General features: G+C 60.2%; 5 protein-coding genes across 5 annotated transcripts; 4 read left to right on the forward strand and 1 right to left on the reverse strand.

Moving 5' to 3' along the window:
• Positions 1–188: 188 nt before the first annotated feature.
• LOC117642587 (endocuticle structural glycoprotein ABD-5-like) lies at positions 189–1,463 on the forward strand. Its single transcript, XM_034380889.1, has 3 exons — positions 189–425; positions 566–684; positions 785–1,463. The coding sequence occupies exons 1-3, from the start codon at positions 417–419 to the stop codon at positions 1,017–1,019; spliced, it is 363 nt and encodes a 120-aa protein (XP_034236780.1). The 5' UTR covers positions 189–416; the 3' UTR covers positions 1,020–1,463.
• A 488-nt stretch (positions 1,464–1,951) lies between these two features.
• Positions 1,952–2,762, forward strand: LOC117642945 (larval cuticle protein 65Ag1-like; the record flags this gene model as incomplete). Its single annotated transcript, XM_034381581.1, has 2 exons — positions 1,952–2,088; positions 2,327–2,762. Coding segments are annotated over 2 exons (486 nt in total), but the record flags the coding sequence as incomplete, so codon positions are not given.
• Positions 2,763–3,516: 754 nt separating this feature from the next.
• Positions 3,517–5,035, forward strand: LOC117642322 (endocuticle structural glycoprotein SgAbd-8-like). The gene is made up of 4 exons (XM_034380398.1): positions 3,517–3,862; positions 3,975–4,090; positions 4,191–4,466; positions 4,556–5,035. The coding sequence occupies exons 1-4, from the start codon at positions 3,851–3,853 to the stop codon at positions 4,860–4,862; spliced, it is 711 nt and encodes a 236-aa protein (XP_034236289.1). The 5' UTR covers positions 3,517–3,850; the 3' UTR covers positions 4,863–5,035.
• An 8-nt stretch (positions 5,036–5,043) lies between these two features.
• On the reverse strand, positions 5,044–6,743 carry LOC117642324 (endocuticle structural glycoprotein SgAbd-3-like). The gene is made up of 3 exons (XM_034380399.1): positions 6,659–6,743; positions 5,927–6,072; positions 5,044–5,816 (listed from the first exon to the last, which is right to left on the reverse strand). The coding sequence occupies exons 1-3, from the start codon at positions 6,668–6,670 to the stop codon at positions 5,585–5,587; spliced, it is 390 nt and encodes a 129-aa protein (XP_034236290.1). The 5' UTR covers positions 6,671–6,743; the 3' UTR covers positions 5,044–5,584.
• Positions 6,744–10,739: 3,996 nt separating this feature from the next.
• LOC117642569 (alpha-tocopherol transfer protein-like) lies at positions 10,740–16,843 on the forward strand. The gene is made up of 7 exons (XM_034380861.1): positions 10,740–10,913; positions 11,995–12,150; positions 12,937–13,093; positions 13,207–13,327; positions 15,561–15,803; positions 16,073–16,178; positions 16,495–16,843. The coding sequence occupies exons 2-7, from the start codon at positions 11,997–11,999 to the stop codon at positions 16,593–16,595; spliced, it is 882 nt and encodes a 293-aa protein (XP_034236752.1). The 5' UTR covers positions 10,740–10,913; positions 11,995–11,996; the 3' UTR covers positions 16,596–16,843.
• Positions 16,844–18,733: the final 1,890 nt, after the last annotated feature.

The following is an 18,733-nucleotide window of genomic DNA, read 5'->3' on the forward strand; positions in this document are numbered from 1 at the left end:
ATAGTTGAATATTGCAGACGGGCACGATGAGCTGGTGGCGGTGTGGCAGTCACGCGCCGTGTGCCCTGTGCCAGGCACATCCAAGTTGCGACACACCTACACATGTTTGGCGGCTCTAGGGATTTGGGGTAATGAAATTTGGAGACGGGGGAGGATAGGGGGAGGGGGACAAGGACGGTCTGAGTAGGGATAGAGCCAATGAAGAAGGCGCATCTGCCGTTTAGGCAAGGCAGGCAAGGGAACGCCATGCAGACCCGGTCGGGTGGTCGGGCTCGGGCCGCCTAGGGCCGCCCGGCGCACACGCACGTGGAGGGGGCAAAGGGAGGAGGGGGCGCCTAGTGGGCCCCGTACCTCCATGTATAAAATAGAAAACCGCTCGATGCGCTTCACTTGTCAAAATACAAGCACTCACTACCATGCAGAAGGTGAGCTTCGCTAGTGTGGTGCCCGGGTGGTGGCCGACGCAGTGTCGCAGGAACACTATCGGCGCCACCATCCTCCAGTCTGTGCCGAGCGCGTGTTCGCGTGTGTGCCCCTGTGTGCGTTCACTGGTGTCTCTGTGCAGCTCATCCTGGTACTCCTACTTGCCGTGTGCGCGGTGCGGGCACAGCAGCAGCAGCCCGCGGTGACCATCGTCAAGTACGAGTCCCAGCCCAACACGGGCAACGGAGAGTACTCCTTCTCGTAAGTACACCACATCCCGCGAGAAAAAAATGTCGCCCCCATCTGCCGGTATTTGAACCCAGGACGTGGCACTTATGGAGAAATGTGGCTGTTCCGCCAGGTACGAGCTGAGCGACGGCTCCGCGCGCTCCGAGCAGGCCGTGCTGCAGGGCGCCGGCACCCCCGACGAGTTCCTCTTGGTGACGGGGTCCTTCCGGTGGACTTCCCCCGACGGCCAGGTCACCCAGGTGGACTACACGGCCGACAACACCGGCTACCACCCCACTGTCCGCACCCAGGGCGGCGGGGGCGGCTTCGGTATCCCCAGCGCCCTGGCCGCGTCCCTCGTGGGCTGACGCGCTGACGCGGCCGAGGAGGGTGGCATCGTCGGGGACCCTTGTTCCTTCTTTTGGCCGGGACGCACTGGACTCACTCGGGACGGCGAAAGCCTTGGCGAAAGCCCGCCGTCCTCTGGGCACACTTTGGCCTCCAGGCCAGCAGACTGATTCCGAGAGTCGCTGTTTTCGCTCTGTCTCTCACACTCATGGGGCGTTCCGTATGAGTGCGCGAGAGATGGAGAGAAGAAGATGACGCTGGGAATCAATCTACAGTGGCTGAGCCGAATGCTGGATGCGGCTGGCTGGAGAGTCGGGGGCACGCAGAGACTGAAGAACAGCCACGATCTCTATCAAGTCGTGAGCCGCAAGGATGGCAGTTACCGATTCGTTAATGGCGATTGTACAGTGACCAGTGACCACCTCTGAATGTGTCAATAAACGAGATGCCCTCTATAGGTGAAACTTTTGTACATTCTCATCCCCATTTCTTCTTCCTATTTTTACGGCACATTTTGCTTCGGCTCCATCTATGGATGCCCACTGACGAGGTGGAATCAGATAGTACAACGCCCACTGGCTAAATAGAAAAAAATACAAAATTATAGATGCAAGTCCTGAAGTGTATTCCACTTTTCGACGAATTTCGGCGTACAGATTGACAACAGCAACAAATAGCTCCCATGACAGGACTATGGCCACGGCCATCCTCGAAGGAAGCAGAGTTCGGACACTGTAGGTGTACACACCTGGTATAAAATACCACTGGACGCTCTTGACTGCAGTCAATAACAAGCGAGCATGCAGAAGGTGAGGATCGCTAGAGGCGACTAGAGGCATGCATCGGCAGTGCGAGGCGGCCAAGAGGCGGCAGCCGCGTCCTCCAGTGTGCCCCCAACAACGTGTCTGTGTGCGGGAGTGCGCGCGTGCGCGTGTGCGCCTGTGTGTGTTGACTGGTGTCTGTGACGTGTGCAGCTTCTCCTGATGCTCGTACTCGCCGAGTGTGCTGTGCGGGCGCAGCAGCAGCCCGCTGTCGCCCTCGTCGAGTACGAGTCCCAGCCCAACAGGGCAACGGGGAGTACTCCTTCTCGTAAGTACACCACAGCCCCGACGAGCAAGAAAACCGCACAGACAACTGCCGATATTTGCAGAGGCACAGCGACCTTTTCCAGTTAAGATGTGGGCCTTTTTCCATCATTTCCACCCTCCCTCCGCCGCCACCACCTTGGCGTCTTCTTTAGAGAATTGTCGGCAGAAGGCGGACGTCTCCCCAAGCAACCACTAGACGTATAATTAACGGTCGCTGCCGTGATCCGCTGCCCCGCCAGGTACGAGCTGAGCGACGGCTCCGCGCGCTCCGAGCAGGCCGTGCTGCAGGCCGCCGGTACCCCCGACGAGTTCCTCTTGGTGACGGGGTCCTTCCGGTGGACTTCCCCCGACGGCCAGGTCACCCAGGTGGACTACACGGCCGACGTCAACGGCTACCACCCCACCGTCGTACAGTACAAGCCCCCACTTGCTCCGTCTCGAACGCCACCTCCACCACGACTACCACCACCGGCGCCTCGTCCCGTCCCACGCCGCGGCCCTCTCTTGGGTCCTCTGCCGGCCGGCCAGGGCGAGAGCCTCAATTCCTACAACCCCGTGCAGACTCTTCTGCCGACCCTCATCGGCTAGAGGCTACCTCAGGGGCCACCTTAGAGGTAGACGAGGCGAGGGTCGCCCATCGGCCCAGCCGCCTGTCTGCGCAAGAAGAACAGCAGATACACTCAAAATATGGGGTGCCCAGCAACTGGGCGCCTTTGTCGCCCGCCCCACTTTTTAGGGTGCCAAATGTCGCCTAGTTCCTGGGCACCTTTGACAGTCAGTCTCGGGGTGGACAAACCATTAAGAAACCTGCCTTCATCCATGGCTCAGCAGCGACTGAGGTGCCGAAGGTGCCCAGAATCTAGGCACCTTGGTCGCCCAGGATCTAGACACCTGAGCATGCTCTACCATGGGAGAGGGCCGGTTACTGTATGATTTGTCCACCCCGAGACTGGGCGACAAAGGTGCCCAGAAACTGGGCGACATTTGGCACCCTAAAAAGTGGGGCGGGCGACGAAGGCGCCCAATTGCTGGGCACCCCATATTTAGAGTGTAGCGACGGCCTCGGACGGCCTCCCTACAGAAGCTTACTGAAACGAAAATTGTACTGTGACCTTCTTTGAATTTATGTTAATAAATGAAATGCCTCGCACTATAGCGCGCTATTGTCGTTTTTAAACGGTGTCAACTTGTCAGGCGCCGACTGGCCGCAGCCGAGCACAGCTGTGCTGCCGTGTTGCCTACACCGGCCTCCGCAGGCGTAGCAGGCAGACAGGCCCAACCGCCTACACCGTCGGGACGGTCGGGAACGCAGCAGGATTTGGTGTGCGGTGTGGTGCCGACGCGCTGGGTCGGGTCATTGCGAACGGGTTGCCATCTATGTGGTTCGGGAGGGGAGGGGGAAAGGGGGGATCAAACAACACCTGCCTGCTGACTGCTGGATGACGACTCTCTTGGCGGTGAGGACTGATGTTGTTCGGAAGGATCCGCGGAATAAGACGAAATGTCATTGGAGCGAAGAGCAGAAAATAAAGCAGTGTGATCGCTTCACTGATCAAAACTCACTAGTCGTATTCTCTTGTAGAAGAATTGGATAGGATACGTTCGAATCGAAGTCGATACCGCCACACAGGTTGTGACTCCTGTAACTTTGGCTACACAGGCGCCACCAATGATTTAAATGTGCCTTCCAGTGGACATGGCAATATAAAACAGTCACCGATGGGACTTGCGGTCAGCCGCCAACGCGGCATGCCCCGCTCACCATGCTGGATCGGGTAAGCATTGCTAGTAAGGTAGTGTAGTATAAAAGGAAAAATTTTGCGGACTCGGAGTGAGACAACTGTAACATCATTTTGACGGTATATAGTCTTCCTGAGCCGATTGCAGGTTATCCTACTCCTACTTGCCGTGTGCGCGGTGCGGGCGCAGCAGCAGCAGCCCGCGGTGACCGTCGTCAAGTACGAGTCCCAGCCCAACACGGGCAGCGGGGAGTACTCCTTCTCGTAAGAACACCACATCGTGCGAGAAAAAAATTTCGCCCCCACCTGCCGGTATTTGAACCCAGGACGTGGCACTTATGGAGAAATGTGGCTGTTCCGCCAGGTACGAGCTGAGCGACGGCTCCGCGCGCTCCGAGCAGGCCGTGCTGCAGAACGCCGGCACCCCCGACGAGTTCCTGTTGGTGACGGGGTCCTTCCGGTGGACTTCCCCCGACGGCCAGGTCACCCAGGTGGACTACACGGCCGACGACAACGGCTACCACCACAGCATCTCCCTTCATCGGACGGGGCCACCCAGGTCCAGGCCCACAGAACGCCCCCAATATTTTGCGCCGGCCACATCTCGGCCTAGCTGTTACCCCGGAAGCCCTGGTCCAAGGTATGTTCGATTCAAATACGGTTAATATATTTTCCTTGAAACAGAAAACTCTGTTTGATTACTGATTGAAAATGTTTATTTCGTTTCAGGTGCCCTCACCCACCACCACCACCACCACCACCACCGCCATCAGCACGACCCCGTACCCCGCCACCCCCTCCAGAGGGGGGCAACTTGTACAACAACAAGCCTTCGTACCCAAAGCCTCAAGTGAAGTTGGAACTGCCCAGTTTCAAACCTCGACCATCAGCGCGACCGAAGATTCGCCCGAAAGCAGGTCTGCTTGATCCGTTGAAGACTGTGTTTCCGTCCCTTCTGGGCAGCAACTACGTACGGCGACGCCGGCTGGGCACCCTAGCGACTGGAGGACGTGGCGAACCACTCAACGGCGCCTGAAGCTAGGCAAAAAGCGTCGCTTTGCTACTGTGAGTAGGCGATCACCTCTCCCTTGGAATAACCCTGGAGTCCTGCCCATGGGACGATGGCTCGCCATGTATCGATCGATTAATCATCTTACTTTGAAGTCACTTTGATTTATTTTTTTATTATTGCAAATAAATAAAAGTAAGTACACGATGAGGGAAGTTTACACGAATGACATGGTTGCTTCGGCGGTGACTCCTTCGCGCGCCACGCCTGCACCCGGAAAACTTTTTAGACCAGTTTTTTTTCTAGAAGGCAAAGGTCATTTTTGATCCAAACGGATTTTAAAAAAAGAATAAAACATTTCTTTAATCCGCCAAATAAAAATGAATGCAATTAATCAAATTACAACGATTTGAATCGCTGTTAATAAGGTTGATGGAAAACTCTGTTTTCCAGTTGGCCATATTCCTATACACGGGCTTCAAAATCCTATACATGGATAGGAATTACTCAAATTCCTATACATGTATAGGAATATTCCTATACATTTTCAGCCCGTATAGCAAAAAACCTATACAGATTGGAACATTCCTATACATGTATCGGAATTTCAGTAATTCCTATACATGTATGGGAATTTTCCTTGACTACTGTATGGTAAAATTCCGAACATTTTTTACAGTGAAAATCAAGAAATTTTGGTTTTTGGATGCAGAGGTGCTACCGCTTCAGCTTGAGCGTCAGCCAAGGCGTCAGCCCACGAGGGAGGCGAGCAGGCCGGCGGACGGCGCCTGCCCCAACTGGGGCGCCTTCTCGATGCGGAAGCCCGCTTCGTCCGCGATGTACATGACCTGCTCCATGCTCTTGCCGTCGAAGCTGGGCCTGCTGAAGACGCCGCGGACCTGCAGGAACTCCTTGCCGGGCATGCCGACGTTCTGCAGGGCGCCCTCCTCGTAGCGCAGCGAGCCGTCGGGCAGCTCGAACCTGGGGGCAGGGGGCGGAGGCACGGTAGTGGAGTGGCTAATCACTGGCGGCCTTGCCATTTTGCAGTGGGTCCGTCGGGCATGGTTTGGCGCGCGGCGCGCGGTACTCACTCGTAGCGGTAGGACCCGTCGCCGCTGTTGGGCCTGTTGCTGTACTTGGTGGCGCCGACGGCGCGGTCACCGGCACGGCCACCGGCCCGCCCGGGCACCGCCGGCAGGGCCTCCAGCGCCACCGCCAGCGCCAAAATCGCGGCGACCTTGCGAAGAACAGACAACACGGTTGAAAAGGCGGTTGGTTTCGCTGCCGGCACGCTCACACGCCACTGTAGGACTGTGTGGAATGAGATAAATGAGACACCCCTTGAGCGGGGCCATCAAGAGCCTCGCCTCGCTCACAGCACATCGTCTAGACATCGTCGCGGCGGCTTACGCACGGGAGGCGCTTCATCCCGCCCGCAGACTTAGAGCGAGGCACAGCGACGGCTGCCTGACCTTCTGACCTTTGGCACTTGTCGGCGTACAACCGTACAACGCATTAGGGGTTATCCGTTTGCAGTGCCGCGGTGCCGGGCCACTAGAGGCGGGCCACGCAGGTGAGGCAACAGGCTGCTGCAGCGAAGCAGCGCCGCACGACAACGACCAATTTCTCATAGCGAGGCAGCTTCGTGAGTGACAGCTCCCACACACTCGGTACCTGCCAGCGACACTGCAACACGTCCACCAGCTGCCACTCATCGGCGAGCCGAAGACTCTCAGTGTCCCTGGGGGCCCAAGCCATTGAAAGCAACCGAACTATAATTGGACCATCCCACCCTTTCAACGCAGGGAAGCTCCAACACGCACCTTGACAATCATGGTGTGGCTGGGACACTGTAGGACACTGGTCTGGGACGCCGGAGCTGCTCGCGCGTCGCTGGAGTGCGGTCCACTGGAGAAGACGACAACGACTGGAAGGCCATGAATGGCCCAGGACTGGCTCCGGCACCACGGCACTCCCGGGCCGCAGTCTTTTGTCGAGCCACTTTTGTAACTCCGCCATTCGGACGTCAGCCCCCTCTCTGGCGGGCATAGGCTGCCATAGGCCCGATATTTATCGCTGCGTTTCCTGCCCGCTGAGGCATAGGCCACGGCGCGGCCACGGCGCCGACACGGCATGGCCCGCAGCACCCGCAGCCTTGGCGCCTGGGCCGGCGGCAAATCCCGGCAAGGACCCGGGGCAGCCGCGCGTCGGGGCGTCGAGGCGCCGAGGCGTCTGCAGGTGAAGCAGGGCTCCGGGCTTCGGGTTCACGACCGCGGGGACCCATCGAGCTCGCTGGACCTGACTCAATGGCAGAGTTATTACGCAGCCAATGAGCACGAGCCTCCAGTCAGTCTGGAAGGACGCCACGCTGGTCTACGCGATGGTCGACGCGGTGGTCGACGCTATGGTCGAAGCGGTGGTCGACGCGCTGGTCGACGCGGTGGTCGACGCGCTGGTCGACGCGGTGGTCGACGCGCTGGTCGACGCGGTGGTCGACGCGCTGGTCGACGCGCTGGTCGACGCGGTGGTCAACGCGCTGCTAGACGCGGTGGTCGACGCGATGGTCGAAGCGGTGGTCGACGCGCTGGTCGACGCGGTGGTCGACGCGGTGGTCGAAGCGGTGGTCAACGCGCTGCTAGACGCGGTGGTCGACGCGATGGTCGACGCGGTGGTCGACGCGGTGGTCGACGCGGTGGTCGACGCGGTGGTCGACGCGGTGGTCGACGCGGTGGTCGACGCGGTGGTCGACGCGGTGGTCGACGCGGTGGTCGACGCGGTGGTCGACGCGGTGGTCGACGCGGTGGTCGACGCGATGGTCGAAGCGGTTTTCGACGCGGTGGTCGACGCGTTGGTCGACGCGGTGGTCGACGCGATGGTCGACGCGGTGAGCGCAGGTGGACCAGTGAGTGAATGTGCGGCACTCCGGGGCGTCCCGCAGCATAAACGTCGCTAGCCCGAAGCCCGCGTCGCCGCTGGCTGGAATCGAACCCGCGCTAATCCACACGCACCCGAAATGCCGGTGGTGGCGCGTGGCGCGCGGGGAGGTCGCCGGCGTCAGGATTCGTGTTTGCATAAATAATGAATCTGCGTTGCCATGGTCCCGCGGCGACCTTTATGGTGGAGGCCCAGTGTCCTACTCCTCCTGGAGAAGCTCGCGGCCCAACCTGCTAGAAGAGCCACAAGACACAGGGCTCAAAGATGCTGACGGTTTACGGTGAGGGCGATGAGGAAACGAAGTAAAATGGCGCTGCTGAGGGCGAGGGCCACCTTGACGACCGCCAGCGAGTGCCTTTTGCCTTGCCTCCACACTCTGCAGCCGTCCCGGGCGTCCCGGGCGTGCCGGGCCAGACGGCCTCTCTGCCGGCCATTTATCTCTGCGAAAGGTCCACGGCGGTCTCCGTCTTGCACGATGGGTATCTCGGAGGAGAACACGAGAAAATCAAGCGAATATCGCAGCACCGTCATCTTCTCATTTTTTCCCCAAGGGTACAATGCACGCGGCCGGAGTGGCACGGAGTGGAATGGTGCCACCTCCACACCGCCACCGCTCGCTACCCCGGACCTCTGTTTACATTCAGCGAGTCCCGTCGTCCCCGTCCTGCAGACTGATTCCGAGAGCCCTTTTCGTCGCTCTGTCTCTCTCGCTCTCAAGGGGCGTCTCGCACGGGTGCTATAGAGACAGCGACCGAAACGACTCTCGGAATCAGTCTGCAGTGTTGTAATCGACGCCCATCGCTCGGATCCCGGAGAGCAGGGAGCAGTCCTAGTGCCCAATGAACCGTGCGGCCGTGCGGCCGGCGTGCCCAGAAACTTCGCAGCCCATTTGGAGCACCGCGTGAACGTGCGTGCGCACGCGCGTCTGTGTGTGTGTGTGTGTGAGAGAGAGAGAGTGAGTGAGTGAGTGAGTGAGTGAGTGAGTGAGTGAGTGAGTGAGTGAGTGAGTGAGTGAGTGTGTGAGTGTGTGAGTGTGTGAGTGAGTGAGTGAGTGAGTGAGTGAGTGAGTGAGTGAGTGAGTGAGTGAGTGAGTGAGTGAGTGAGTGAGTGAGTGAGTGAGTGAGTGTGTGAGTGTGTGAGTGAGTGAGTGAGTGAGTGAGTGAGTGAGTGAGTGAGTGAGTGAGTGAGTGAGTGAGTGAGTGAGTGAGTGAGTGAGTGAGTGAGTGAGTGAGTGAGTAAGTGAGTGAGTGAGTGTGTGTGTGTGTGTGTGATAACCTGCCGATGAACGCATGTCAGCAACGCCCTTGAGAGGGGAGCGGCGCGGAAGGACGGTCTCGACCTTTGCCTAGCCGTGCCGGGCCGTGCCGGGCCGCCGTGCAACAGGAACAGAACAGACTGGAGTGCGGCGACGTCGTTTTCCCGCCTCGTCACAACAAGTGGATAATTTGGCGATCGATTACGCGGCCCGCCGCTGCGCCGCGCCCACTCCGCGTAGTGGCATTGGCCCGGCACGCCAAGCCCAGCCACGCCCAGCCACGCACCCAGCGCGGCACCCAGCCAGACCCAGCCGCCAAAGGGTACTATGCCAGTGGCACACTGTGGCACACGCAGCCAGCAGCTCGCTGCGCTGCACCCCTGCCGCGGCGGTGCTACGACGGGTGGGGCCCAAACGCCGATACTCCACGCTACGCCTGGCTACGCCGAGCGAGGAGTATGGCCAGGCCAGCCGGGCAGGTGTCTATCCCCGCCTGTCCGCTTGCCTTGATCATCGCCCAGCCCCAGCCTGACGACGGCGCGCGCTAGCGGCCAGCATCGGGATTCTCAGACCGAAGGGACGCGATATCGCTCCGCACGCTGCCCGGCGCGCTGACCCGCGGCGGCCCGAGCTCGTTTTCAGACGTCCACCGTATCGCGTTGGTGCATGGAAGGTCGACGAACTGTCCCGGCCCGGCAGCCTAGCCAGCCTCAGCCGCAGCCTAGCCGTTCGAACCGACGCGTTGAAACAATCGCGGTGACGATACCCCCCGCCGGGAAGCGGCTGCGCTGGCGCGGAGTAGCTCCACTGCGAGACTGCAATCGGCTACCTGCAAATGGAGGTGGCCAGGAGCACCGAGGCCGTCCAATCAGCGGCGACGGGGCGGGACCGAAGTCGCTGTCGGCAAACCGTCGAGTAACGGTGGCACGCTGGCCATGCACACACTCTTCGGAGAGTGAATCAGCGCATCGAAGCCTTCTTCACGACTTTCACCTCGGCTCGGCGGAGGGCTGCGAGATGCTGCAAGCTTTCGGAAGTTCCGGGAGGGGAAGCGGAGAGCTGCTGGGCGGGAGCGCCCGCGGAACACGGGGTAGGCCGCCCCGCCGAGCACCGCGGCGTCCGGGCGGCCTACCTGGCGACCCGCAGGCGCCCCAGCTCCTGCTCCGCCCGCTTCACTTCTTGACTCCGCTCGCCCTCGGCCGGACCAGCCGTCTGATTCCGAGCACTGCTTTCGTCGCTCTGTCTCTCTCGCACTCATGGGGCGGTCCGTAGGGGTGCGAGAGAGACAGAGCGACAAAGCAGTGTTCGGAATCAGACGGCAGGCGGCCCTCGCGCACCGCACAGCGCCACACAGCGCGCCTGCCACGTCCTCGACCATCCTCGTCCATCCTCGTCGCAGCGAGCAGCGGCGTGCGGTCTGCCGCCCCAGCGCGGACCGCGGTCCGCCGGCGAGTGACGTGCACCCGGAAGCCTCCCGCGGCAGTGCCGCCCCCACCGCTAGTTCCGGAGGAAGGCGAAGAAAGGCGCGAGGATGGCGGGGGAAGAAAGCGGGGCCGTGACGGGGGCCGCGGGGCTGGGGGCAGCGGGGCTGGGGGCAGCGGGGCGGGGGCCGTGCGCAGCGGCGTCGGCAGTCGGCGGCCAGGGCTCTAACCTTGGGCCGGGCTAGGCCGGGCCGGGGCGCCCCGGCAGTGCCGCACCGCCAGTGCCTCGAGCCGCCTCCTTCCGCGCGGTTCGCTTCGGGCCAAGAGGACCACCAAGTGGACGAGGTGGACGAAGTGGATCGGCGCGGGAACCGCCGCGAGTGGCGCGGCGCGGCCAGGACGCGAGGAACCGCCTGAGGAGCCGCGTGGGTGCGCACCGGCCGGCACCGGCCCAACAAAGCATCACAGGTAAACGGTGGACGGGTGAAAACCTTGGTTGACGGACCACTCAAGACAAGACGCCGGGTGTCAAGGGAAAGACCACAGCCTCGACGAAACAAAAATCATCAAAATTGGCATTAGCTGCAATTAGTGTTGTAATTGGATCTGCATGCGCCAAAGGGTGGACGGGACGCCGCTAGTGTCACGGTCGCCATGGTGTTTGTCCACAAGCGCGGGCACTCGCTTGACCGTAGATGCCCCAGGGTCCCCAGGGTCAGAGTGCACTTAGCACTGTTATGTCCATCGAGCCGTCCGGCGCGCGGGAGCGGGACTTGATAATGCGCGCGCGGCTCCTGTTGTGTTTTTCCCCTTCCGTCGCGGAGCTCCACGAGAATCTCAAACGCATCGCTGTGCATGTGCAATGAGCTGATGCACGAGAAAGCGCAGTGCTGCATGCCGCGTGCCGCGTGCCCAGGCCATCCAGGCGGGATGACTAGCGTCCCCGCGGCCTGCGCCCCGCCCCGCCCCGCCCCGCCCCGCCCCGCCCCTGCGGCTTTCGCCGCGGGAAAAACGACGCACGGTCCGCGGATTGGGCGCCAGATTCGAATCCGGCGAGATGGACTGTGCCGGGCGGCGCCGTGCCGGCCGGCGGAGTGGCTGTGGAAACGCGTCGGGCCGCGACCCGCCCCCACCACCTTCTTTTGTTTACACTTGGTCGGGGCGGGTCGGGGCGGGGCGGGTCGGGGCGGGGAGGGGGTATTTGCGCCCCCGGCAGCGACACGGCTTCGCGTCGTCTGCTGGAGCCGACGAGTGTCATCTGCTAAACGAGTAGTTGCCAGCCGCCATCCGTACTGAGCTCCACGAACCTCCAGCTCCAGCAGTCCCCGACTGCCCCCGACGACGTCGCCGACATGGACTTGTGCACCGCCACGGCCCCCGTCATCGGCGTGCCCGCCGTCCGCGGCCTCGGCCGCACGGCCACCCGCCACTCGTCCAGCAGGAGTGCGTCCGCGCTTTCCCGCCAAAACCCTCCCGCCAAAACCCTCCCGCCGCGCGCGGCAATGGTGAGACGCAGACGGATGTTCAAGCCCTGGGCGATCTGTTGCAGACATGGACCTGCAGGACCCCAAGATGAAGGCCGTGGTGGCCAACTTCTTCGACCTGGAGAAGGCCATCGAGAAGGACCCGGACCTCTCGCACGAGAAACTCGACGTGCTGCGCTCTTGGTCCAAGAACCGCGACGACATCTTCCCCGGCATGACAGGTGAGTACAGACAGTCAACAGACAGTCGCGTTACACTCGTTCCCATTTTCCTCCTAAAGTTTAATTTCTCCCTGGACCATGTCCAAAACCGCGAGATCTGGGCCAGGCCAATTCGTCGCCGCCCGGCATTGCGCGTGTGCCTTGTCTCAATGTCGCCACGCGACAGCGCGATGACAATGATGGCATTTTTTTCACTTCCCATGGACCTTTCTCGCTGAGCCGTTATTGCGAAAACGGCGCCGCTGCTCGCTGCGCTTGCGTCAGCGCGTCCTCGCGTCCTCGCGTCCTCGCGTCCTCTCGCGTCCTCGCGTCCTCTCGCGTCCTCGCGTCCTCTCGCGTCCTCGCGTCCTCTCGCGTCCTCGCGTCCTCTCGCGTCCTCGCGTCCTCTCGCGTCCTCGCGTCCTCTCGCGTCCTCGCGTCCTCTCGCGTCCTCGCGTCCTCTCGCGTCCTCGCGTCCTCTCGCGTCCTCGCGTCCTCGCACCGCGGCGGTCCGCGCCCCCGTCTTGTTTTATCTGCTGATGACACGGTGCCGAGCCGGGCGCGGCGCTCAGCCGGGCCACGTTCGGGCTGCGGTTGGAGCCGAGCCGAGCCGGCAGCCGGCAGGACGCGCGCGGACGCGAACCCCCCGGCCCCTCTATGAGGGAGAAAGCGTCAACGCCTGACGCCCGGTGACGAGACGACGCGGCGCCACGGCCCGCCGGCTAGCCCCGAAAACGGCGCGAGGGACTTCCACTGACAGCGAAGAGGATGCTGCTTGACCCTGTCCCCTGCCTTCCTCTGCCGCAGACATGCAGCTGCTGCTGTTCCTCCAGTCCTGCTACGGTGACACGGAGGCCGCCAAGGAGTGCATGACGATGTACTTCAACTGCATCCTGGAGGTGCCGCAGTTCTTCGACCACTGGGACGTCACCAGGGACCAGATCAAACAAGGCCTGGACACAGTGTAAGATGGTTCCGCCTGGAGCAGCGCCGAGCTGCGCGCATGCAGATCAATCAACGAGTAGACAGTAGACGGCCAGGCCGCTTTAATTGAACAACCTGCCTGGCTCGTTTCAGATACTACTCGCCAATGCCAAGGTTATCGCCAAAGAACCACCTGATGATGGTCTGCCGGTTCAGGCACACTGACGCCTCGAAGTACGTCTTCTCGGACGGGTCTCGTATCTTCATGATGACGGTGAGTCGACGCCGGTTTTCGCGCACCTCTTCGTTTCTTTTTCGGCCCCCGCTGTCACCTGCCCGTTTGAACCGCCCCTCACCTCGCGAAGCCGGAAGCCGGGCATGGAACAAAGAAATCAAAACGCCGTGTCGGTTTATCGAGCTTGTTGCCGAACGGGTTCATGTCGTCTTCGGAGCGGCTAGCGCGGCGCGTGCGTGGCTCGCGTGCTGCACCCGCCCCGCCCCAGGCCCGGGCGGGCCCGGGGGAATTATGGCTACACTAGGAAGATTTGGGAACGCGCGGTCCACCCGTCCGCCCGCCAGCCTATCTCTATCTCAGAGCATCGCCGGCGCAGCGCATCAGGAAGCAACATAACACTACACGCGGAGCGCGGAAGCACTCGCCCTGCTCGCCGGCCGGGCCGCCCCCGAAACGGGCCCCGAAACGGGCGGCAAGTCGCATGCATGGCCCTCGGGAATCTGCACGCTCGGAAAAGCAAAAAGCCAAAGCCGCCACGCCGCGTAGCGCTACGCCTCGTGAGCCTTTCGGACTAGGTGTAGCGGTCGTGGCTGGGAGCCTTGCGCGATGCGGCGAGGCGCGCGCGTGCTTCGAATCGGCATCGCCTGCGCCGCTGGCACGCCACTGGCACGGTGCCGCTATGCTGGGAGGCGACGCGGGATGCGCTCCCAGCCGTGATCCTCTGCTGGAATTCACGGTCACTTCGTCACCTTGCCGCCGACACGTCAAGCGGCCAGTGCGGCCAGTGCCTGCGCACCGGGAGGAAAGGCGGCGCACAGTGGGCCAGAAGACCAGTGGAATCAGTGTGCAGTGTCGACCGAGACGAAGGCGCCCCACAGTGGGCCAGGAGACCGGTGGAGGCGGCCAAAACTCTGGACGCGTTTTGAGCTCCAGAGTCGCTTAATGGGACTCGAACCGAACGTGTGACCCCACCAATGGATTGCTCTCCGGACAAGGAATCCATTGGTGGGGTCACACGTCCGGTTCGAGTCCTGTGTAGCAACTCTGGAGCTCAAAACGCGTCTGGAGTTTTGGCCGCCTCCACCGGTCTTCTGGCCCACTGTGCGGCGCCGGCGAAGCGAAGGCGGGGCAGGGGCCTAAGTGCTGCAGACTGCCCGTTTAAAAACGAAAACATCCAGAATCTGGCCGAAACCGTTCCGAATCGCTTCCGAACGCTCGGGGTTCATCCAGAATGCTTCCGAACTGAGGCCTGCGGACGTCGGGGTACTCCCGAAATCACCCCCGTTTCGGGGGCTGTGTTGTCGGGGCAGTCCGACATCCTTCCGAATGTTCCCGGGCACCCCGAAGTTCTTCCGAAACCCCGAATCCTGTCAGTTCGGAAGGATTTCGGGCTACCCCGATGGTCCGTGCATAGTACTCTTCGGAAAATCCATACTTTCAAATTAAGTAAATCGCAGTTTTAAATTTCAATTTTGGAATTTTGAGCTCAAATTTGGTATGGGGTATCAACGCCAAAATTAACAAGTGCCATTTTTTTTATTTTCAAATTGGACACTTTTTTTCTGCTATCTTGAAAACTACAAGTGCTATCTAAAAATGGATTGCAGATTTGGATCGGACTCGATTTCGACAACCCGAAAGCACTTTTCGGAAGTCTCTTCTCTCCAATTAAACCAATATAATCTCAATCAAAGTTTGTACTGAGCATTGGTTAGCTGCCTCCTTAGCCCCCCCTCCTACAGTAGTCCTGGCTTCCACCCCACCACGAACCATTCTTTTCGGAACGATTCCAGTAGGGCCCCGACGCCGGAACCCCGGCGGAATCCTTCCGAAACGAGACTGACGTCGGGGTACATCCAGAAACTTGCGGATCTTGGTCATTTTTGGGTAAAATTCGGAAGACCCCGTCGGAAGCGGTTCGGGGTCGCCCGATCGGGGACCCCGAAGTCATTCCGACGTTCGGAACGATTTCGGGTGTTTTCATTTTTAAACGGGTGGTTCCGAGAGTCGCCTTCGTCGCGCTGTCTCTCTCGCACTCATGGGGCGTCCCCTATGGGTGCGAGGGAGACAGCGCGACGAGAACGACTAGCAGCTGAGCGCGGCTAGCAGCTGAGCGCGGCGGCGCCCGGCTGCGCCTGGCGGGCAGGCAGCCCAACGTACGCCAGCGCGCAGCCGCCTGCCGTTCTCCACGGCGCAAGTCCACCCCGGTTGTCACGGCTGCGTGTTCAAAATAGTATTCCTCTAAATGTAAGAATTGCCGTGCTTCTTGCAGACGGAGGCGCAGTTCTTGTCGCGGGGGCCGCAGGAGGGCCTGTGCGCCATCATGGACATGACCAACATGTGCTTCAGCCACCTGTGGCGCTTCCCCGTGCCGCTCGTGCGCCGCTTCATCGGCATGATCCAGGAGGGCATGCCGGTGCGCCTCAAGGAGATCCACATCGTCAACTGCAGCTACTTCCTGCCGACGCTCATGTCCTTCCTCAAGCCCTTCATGAAGAAGGAGCTCGCAGACCTGGTGGGTGTTTTCATCAGTCGCTGTTCTGATCGAACAGAGTTGACCGGTCCAGGCGCGGGTCCAGAAGGGGGGTGGGGACAAAAGTTGCCTACCTACAGGGGCAATGTGTGACTTTTTGCCTGCCTTTCAGGCGGCTACACCGCCCTCGGGGGAGGGCGACCCCCCCCCCCCTGAATCCGCACCTGGACTGACCACGACAACTTAGTCTTTTTTGTGCGGGCGAGCTGCGTTTTTTAGTGTACCGAACGTGACGTCTTCCTTCCCCGCAGATCCAGTGCCACTCCGGCGCCATGGACTCGTTCCGCGAGCAGTTCCCCGCCGAGTACCTCCCTACCGAGCTGGGCGGCACGGCCGGCAGCCTGCAGCAGCACCACGGTGAGGCCCTCCTCCACGTCGGGCGCACAGTGGGCCAGAAGATCGGTGGAGGCGGACAAACCTCCAGACGCGTTTTGAGCTCCAGAGTCGCTAAACGGGACTCGAACCGAACGTCTGGCCCCTCTAATGGATTCCTCGTTCGGAGGGCAATCCATTGGTGGGGTCACACGTTCGGTTCGAGTCCCGTTTAGCGACTCAAGAGCTCAAAACGCATCTAGAGTTTTGTCCGCCTCCACCGGTCTCCTGGCCCACTGTGGGGCGCCTTCGTCTCGGTCGACACTGCACACTGATTCCGAGAGTCCTTTTCTGTCCCCAGACGACAATGTCCGCCTACTCGGCAAGCTCACCCCGCTGTGGGAGGCCAAGGACGCGTGGTCCTCGACGCGGCGGCAAAGCAGAGAGCAGGACAGCGACTAGGTGCTGCAGGACCTCGACCACCACCGCCGAGGCGGCCCAGCAGGCACCAGCCCCCTACAGTGCGACAGAGGCAGAGCGATGAAAGAACAGTTCGGGATGCTGCAGGCAGCCTCTGGATGTGTTGCTCTCTCGCAGGTGTGAGGCGCACCATACCCCACCATGACAGTGTGTAAACGTTTTTGTACATAGTATGTGGCGACGTCTTAGTGTCGCAAAGCGGCTGTAATAAATTTGTTATTTTTATTACATTTTGCTTTTGTGACTCATTTCGTTGAAACTCAAACCATGCCACCCCGCACTCTGTGCGATACTAAAGCGATAAGAAACAAAAAAGTCAAAAGAGCCGAGAATGAGTGTGACCCGAACGACCTCATCTCATTTCATACATCGTACATGCTAACAGTGCGATAAGGCGGCGGTGCCAGGCAGTGCACCGCATCGCTAGCACCGCACAGTGGGCCAGAAGACCGGTGGAGGCGGCCAAAATTCTAGACGCGTGTCGAGCTAAATGGGACTCGAACCGCACGTGTTACCCCACCAATGGATTGCTCTCCGAACGAGGAATCCATTGGTGGGGTCTCTAGGTCACACGCTCGGTTCGAGTCCCATATTCAGCGACTCTGGAGCTCAAAACGCGTCTTGAGTTTTGGCCGCCTCCACCGGTCTGCAGGCCCACTGTGCTCCGCTCGCTGCCGTCGTTGCCTGCCGGCCGCCAAATTTCTCCCGCGGTGGCCATATGCCACGCCACGATTCGCGGAGTGCGCGCTCGGCGCGCTCGGCCTGATTGCCATCTCGGTCCCGCGGTCCGCAATGACCAGCGCGAGGCGTCAAGCCCGAAACCGCTCAATTTATCTCGGAAAAGAGGGAAGAAAAGAAGAAACAGTGCATGCTCAGGCCATTAGAAGAAGGCAGACGAAAAAAAAAATTGGCAGTGTTGGCGGCGGAGCATACAACACACATCCATGATGAGCACAACACGATGCGAAATTGGAGGCTGATGTTATCAGGCCGCGCGCTGTACAAAGTGAACGTCCTGCGGGTGTTGCTCCACGCCGCGCCAGCCAGGGGTTCAAAACAAGTTCAAGACGCCGCACTACCGGGCGCACTACCTCGCGTACTACCTGGCGCACGCCGAGGCCGAGGGCAACTCGCAGTGCAGTGCCTACACCGCGACCGGACCAGCCGCGCGATTCCGCAGGAGCGATTCGTCGCTCCGTCTCTCCTTCGGGTCACCATAAGAAGAGGACAGACCGACGGGACAGATTCCGCTCTGTCTCTCTCGCACCCGTGCGGAACGCCCCATGAGTGCGAGAGAGGCGGAGCGACGAAAACGACTCTCGGAATCAGTCTGCTGAACACGGAGGGGCCCTGCCGCAGGGCGGCGAGGAAGTGTGGCAACCACAGCGGTCACGCTCGCGGCGTGATGCATCATGCTCTCGCGAACTTTGCGGGGGCGGCCTGGCGGTGCACACGTCCGTGACGGATCATCCTCCAGCCGCCGCCCCCACTGGAAGAACAATTCCGTTATCGGTATAGGTCAGCGGTTCTCAACCTTTTTCCGCTAGCGACCGCCCTAATTTGTAGCCAAAAATTTCCGTGACCCTCAGGAAATCTTTCGCTGCCCCATGCTACCCCACCCCTCAAAAATCCCCCCAACCCACAAAAAAAGTGAAAAAGAATCAAAACATGCCCTTTTGGAAAACTACAAATAACGAGGGGGAACAGCTTTACACATTCATTGTACAAAATTTGACCACATTCCACATTCAGGTGGCAAAAACGCCTGTAAGTAGGCAACAAGTGTGGCAAAAACGCCAGAAATCTTGCACATTCTTGCACATTCACACAATCATTGTACATAAAATTTGACAGTGAGTCACCCCTCGACAAATAAACATCTGAAAAAGAAAATAATCCTAATTTATCCGATCTCCTGGTCGTAGTGATCTCGGCTCTAGACCCCGCCGCCAAGGCAGCCACCACGAGCATTCAACGTCGCCTCAGCTACTATAGTAGGCGTTTAAGGCAAACAAAAAACCGTATACGGCAAATCAAAAACCATATACGGCAAACAAAAAACCGTAAACGGCAAACAGAAAACCGTATACGGCAAAGTGAAACAGTGAAACAGGCAGTGG

The sequence above is a fragment of the Thrips palmi genome, unplaced genomic scaffold (assembly GCF_012932325.1).
Source record: "Thrips palmi isolate BJ-2018 unplaced genomic scaffold, TpBJ-2018v1 HiC_scaffold_16, whole genome shotgun sequence".
In the NCBI taxonomy this organism is placed as follows: Eukaryota; Metazoa; Arthropoda; class Insecta; order Thysanoptera; family Thripidae; genus Thrips; species Thrips palmi.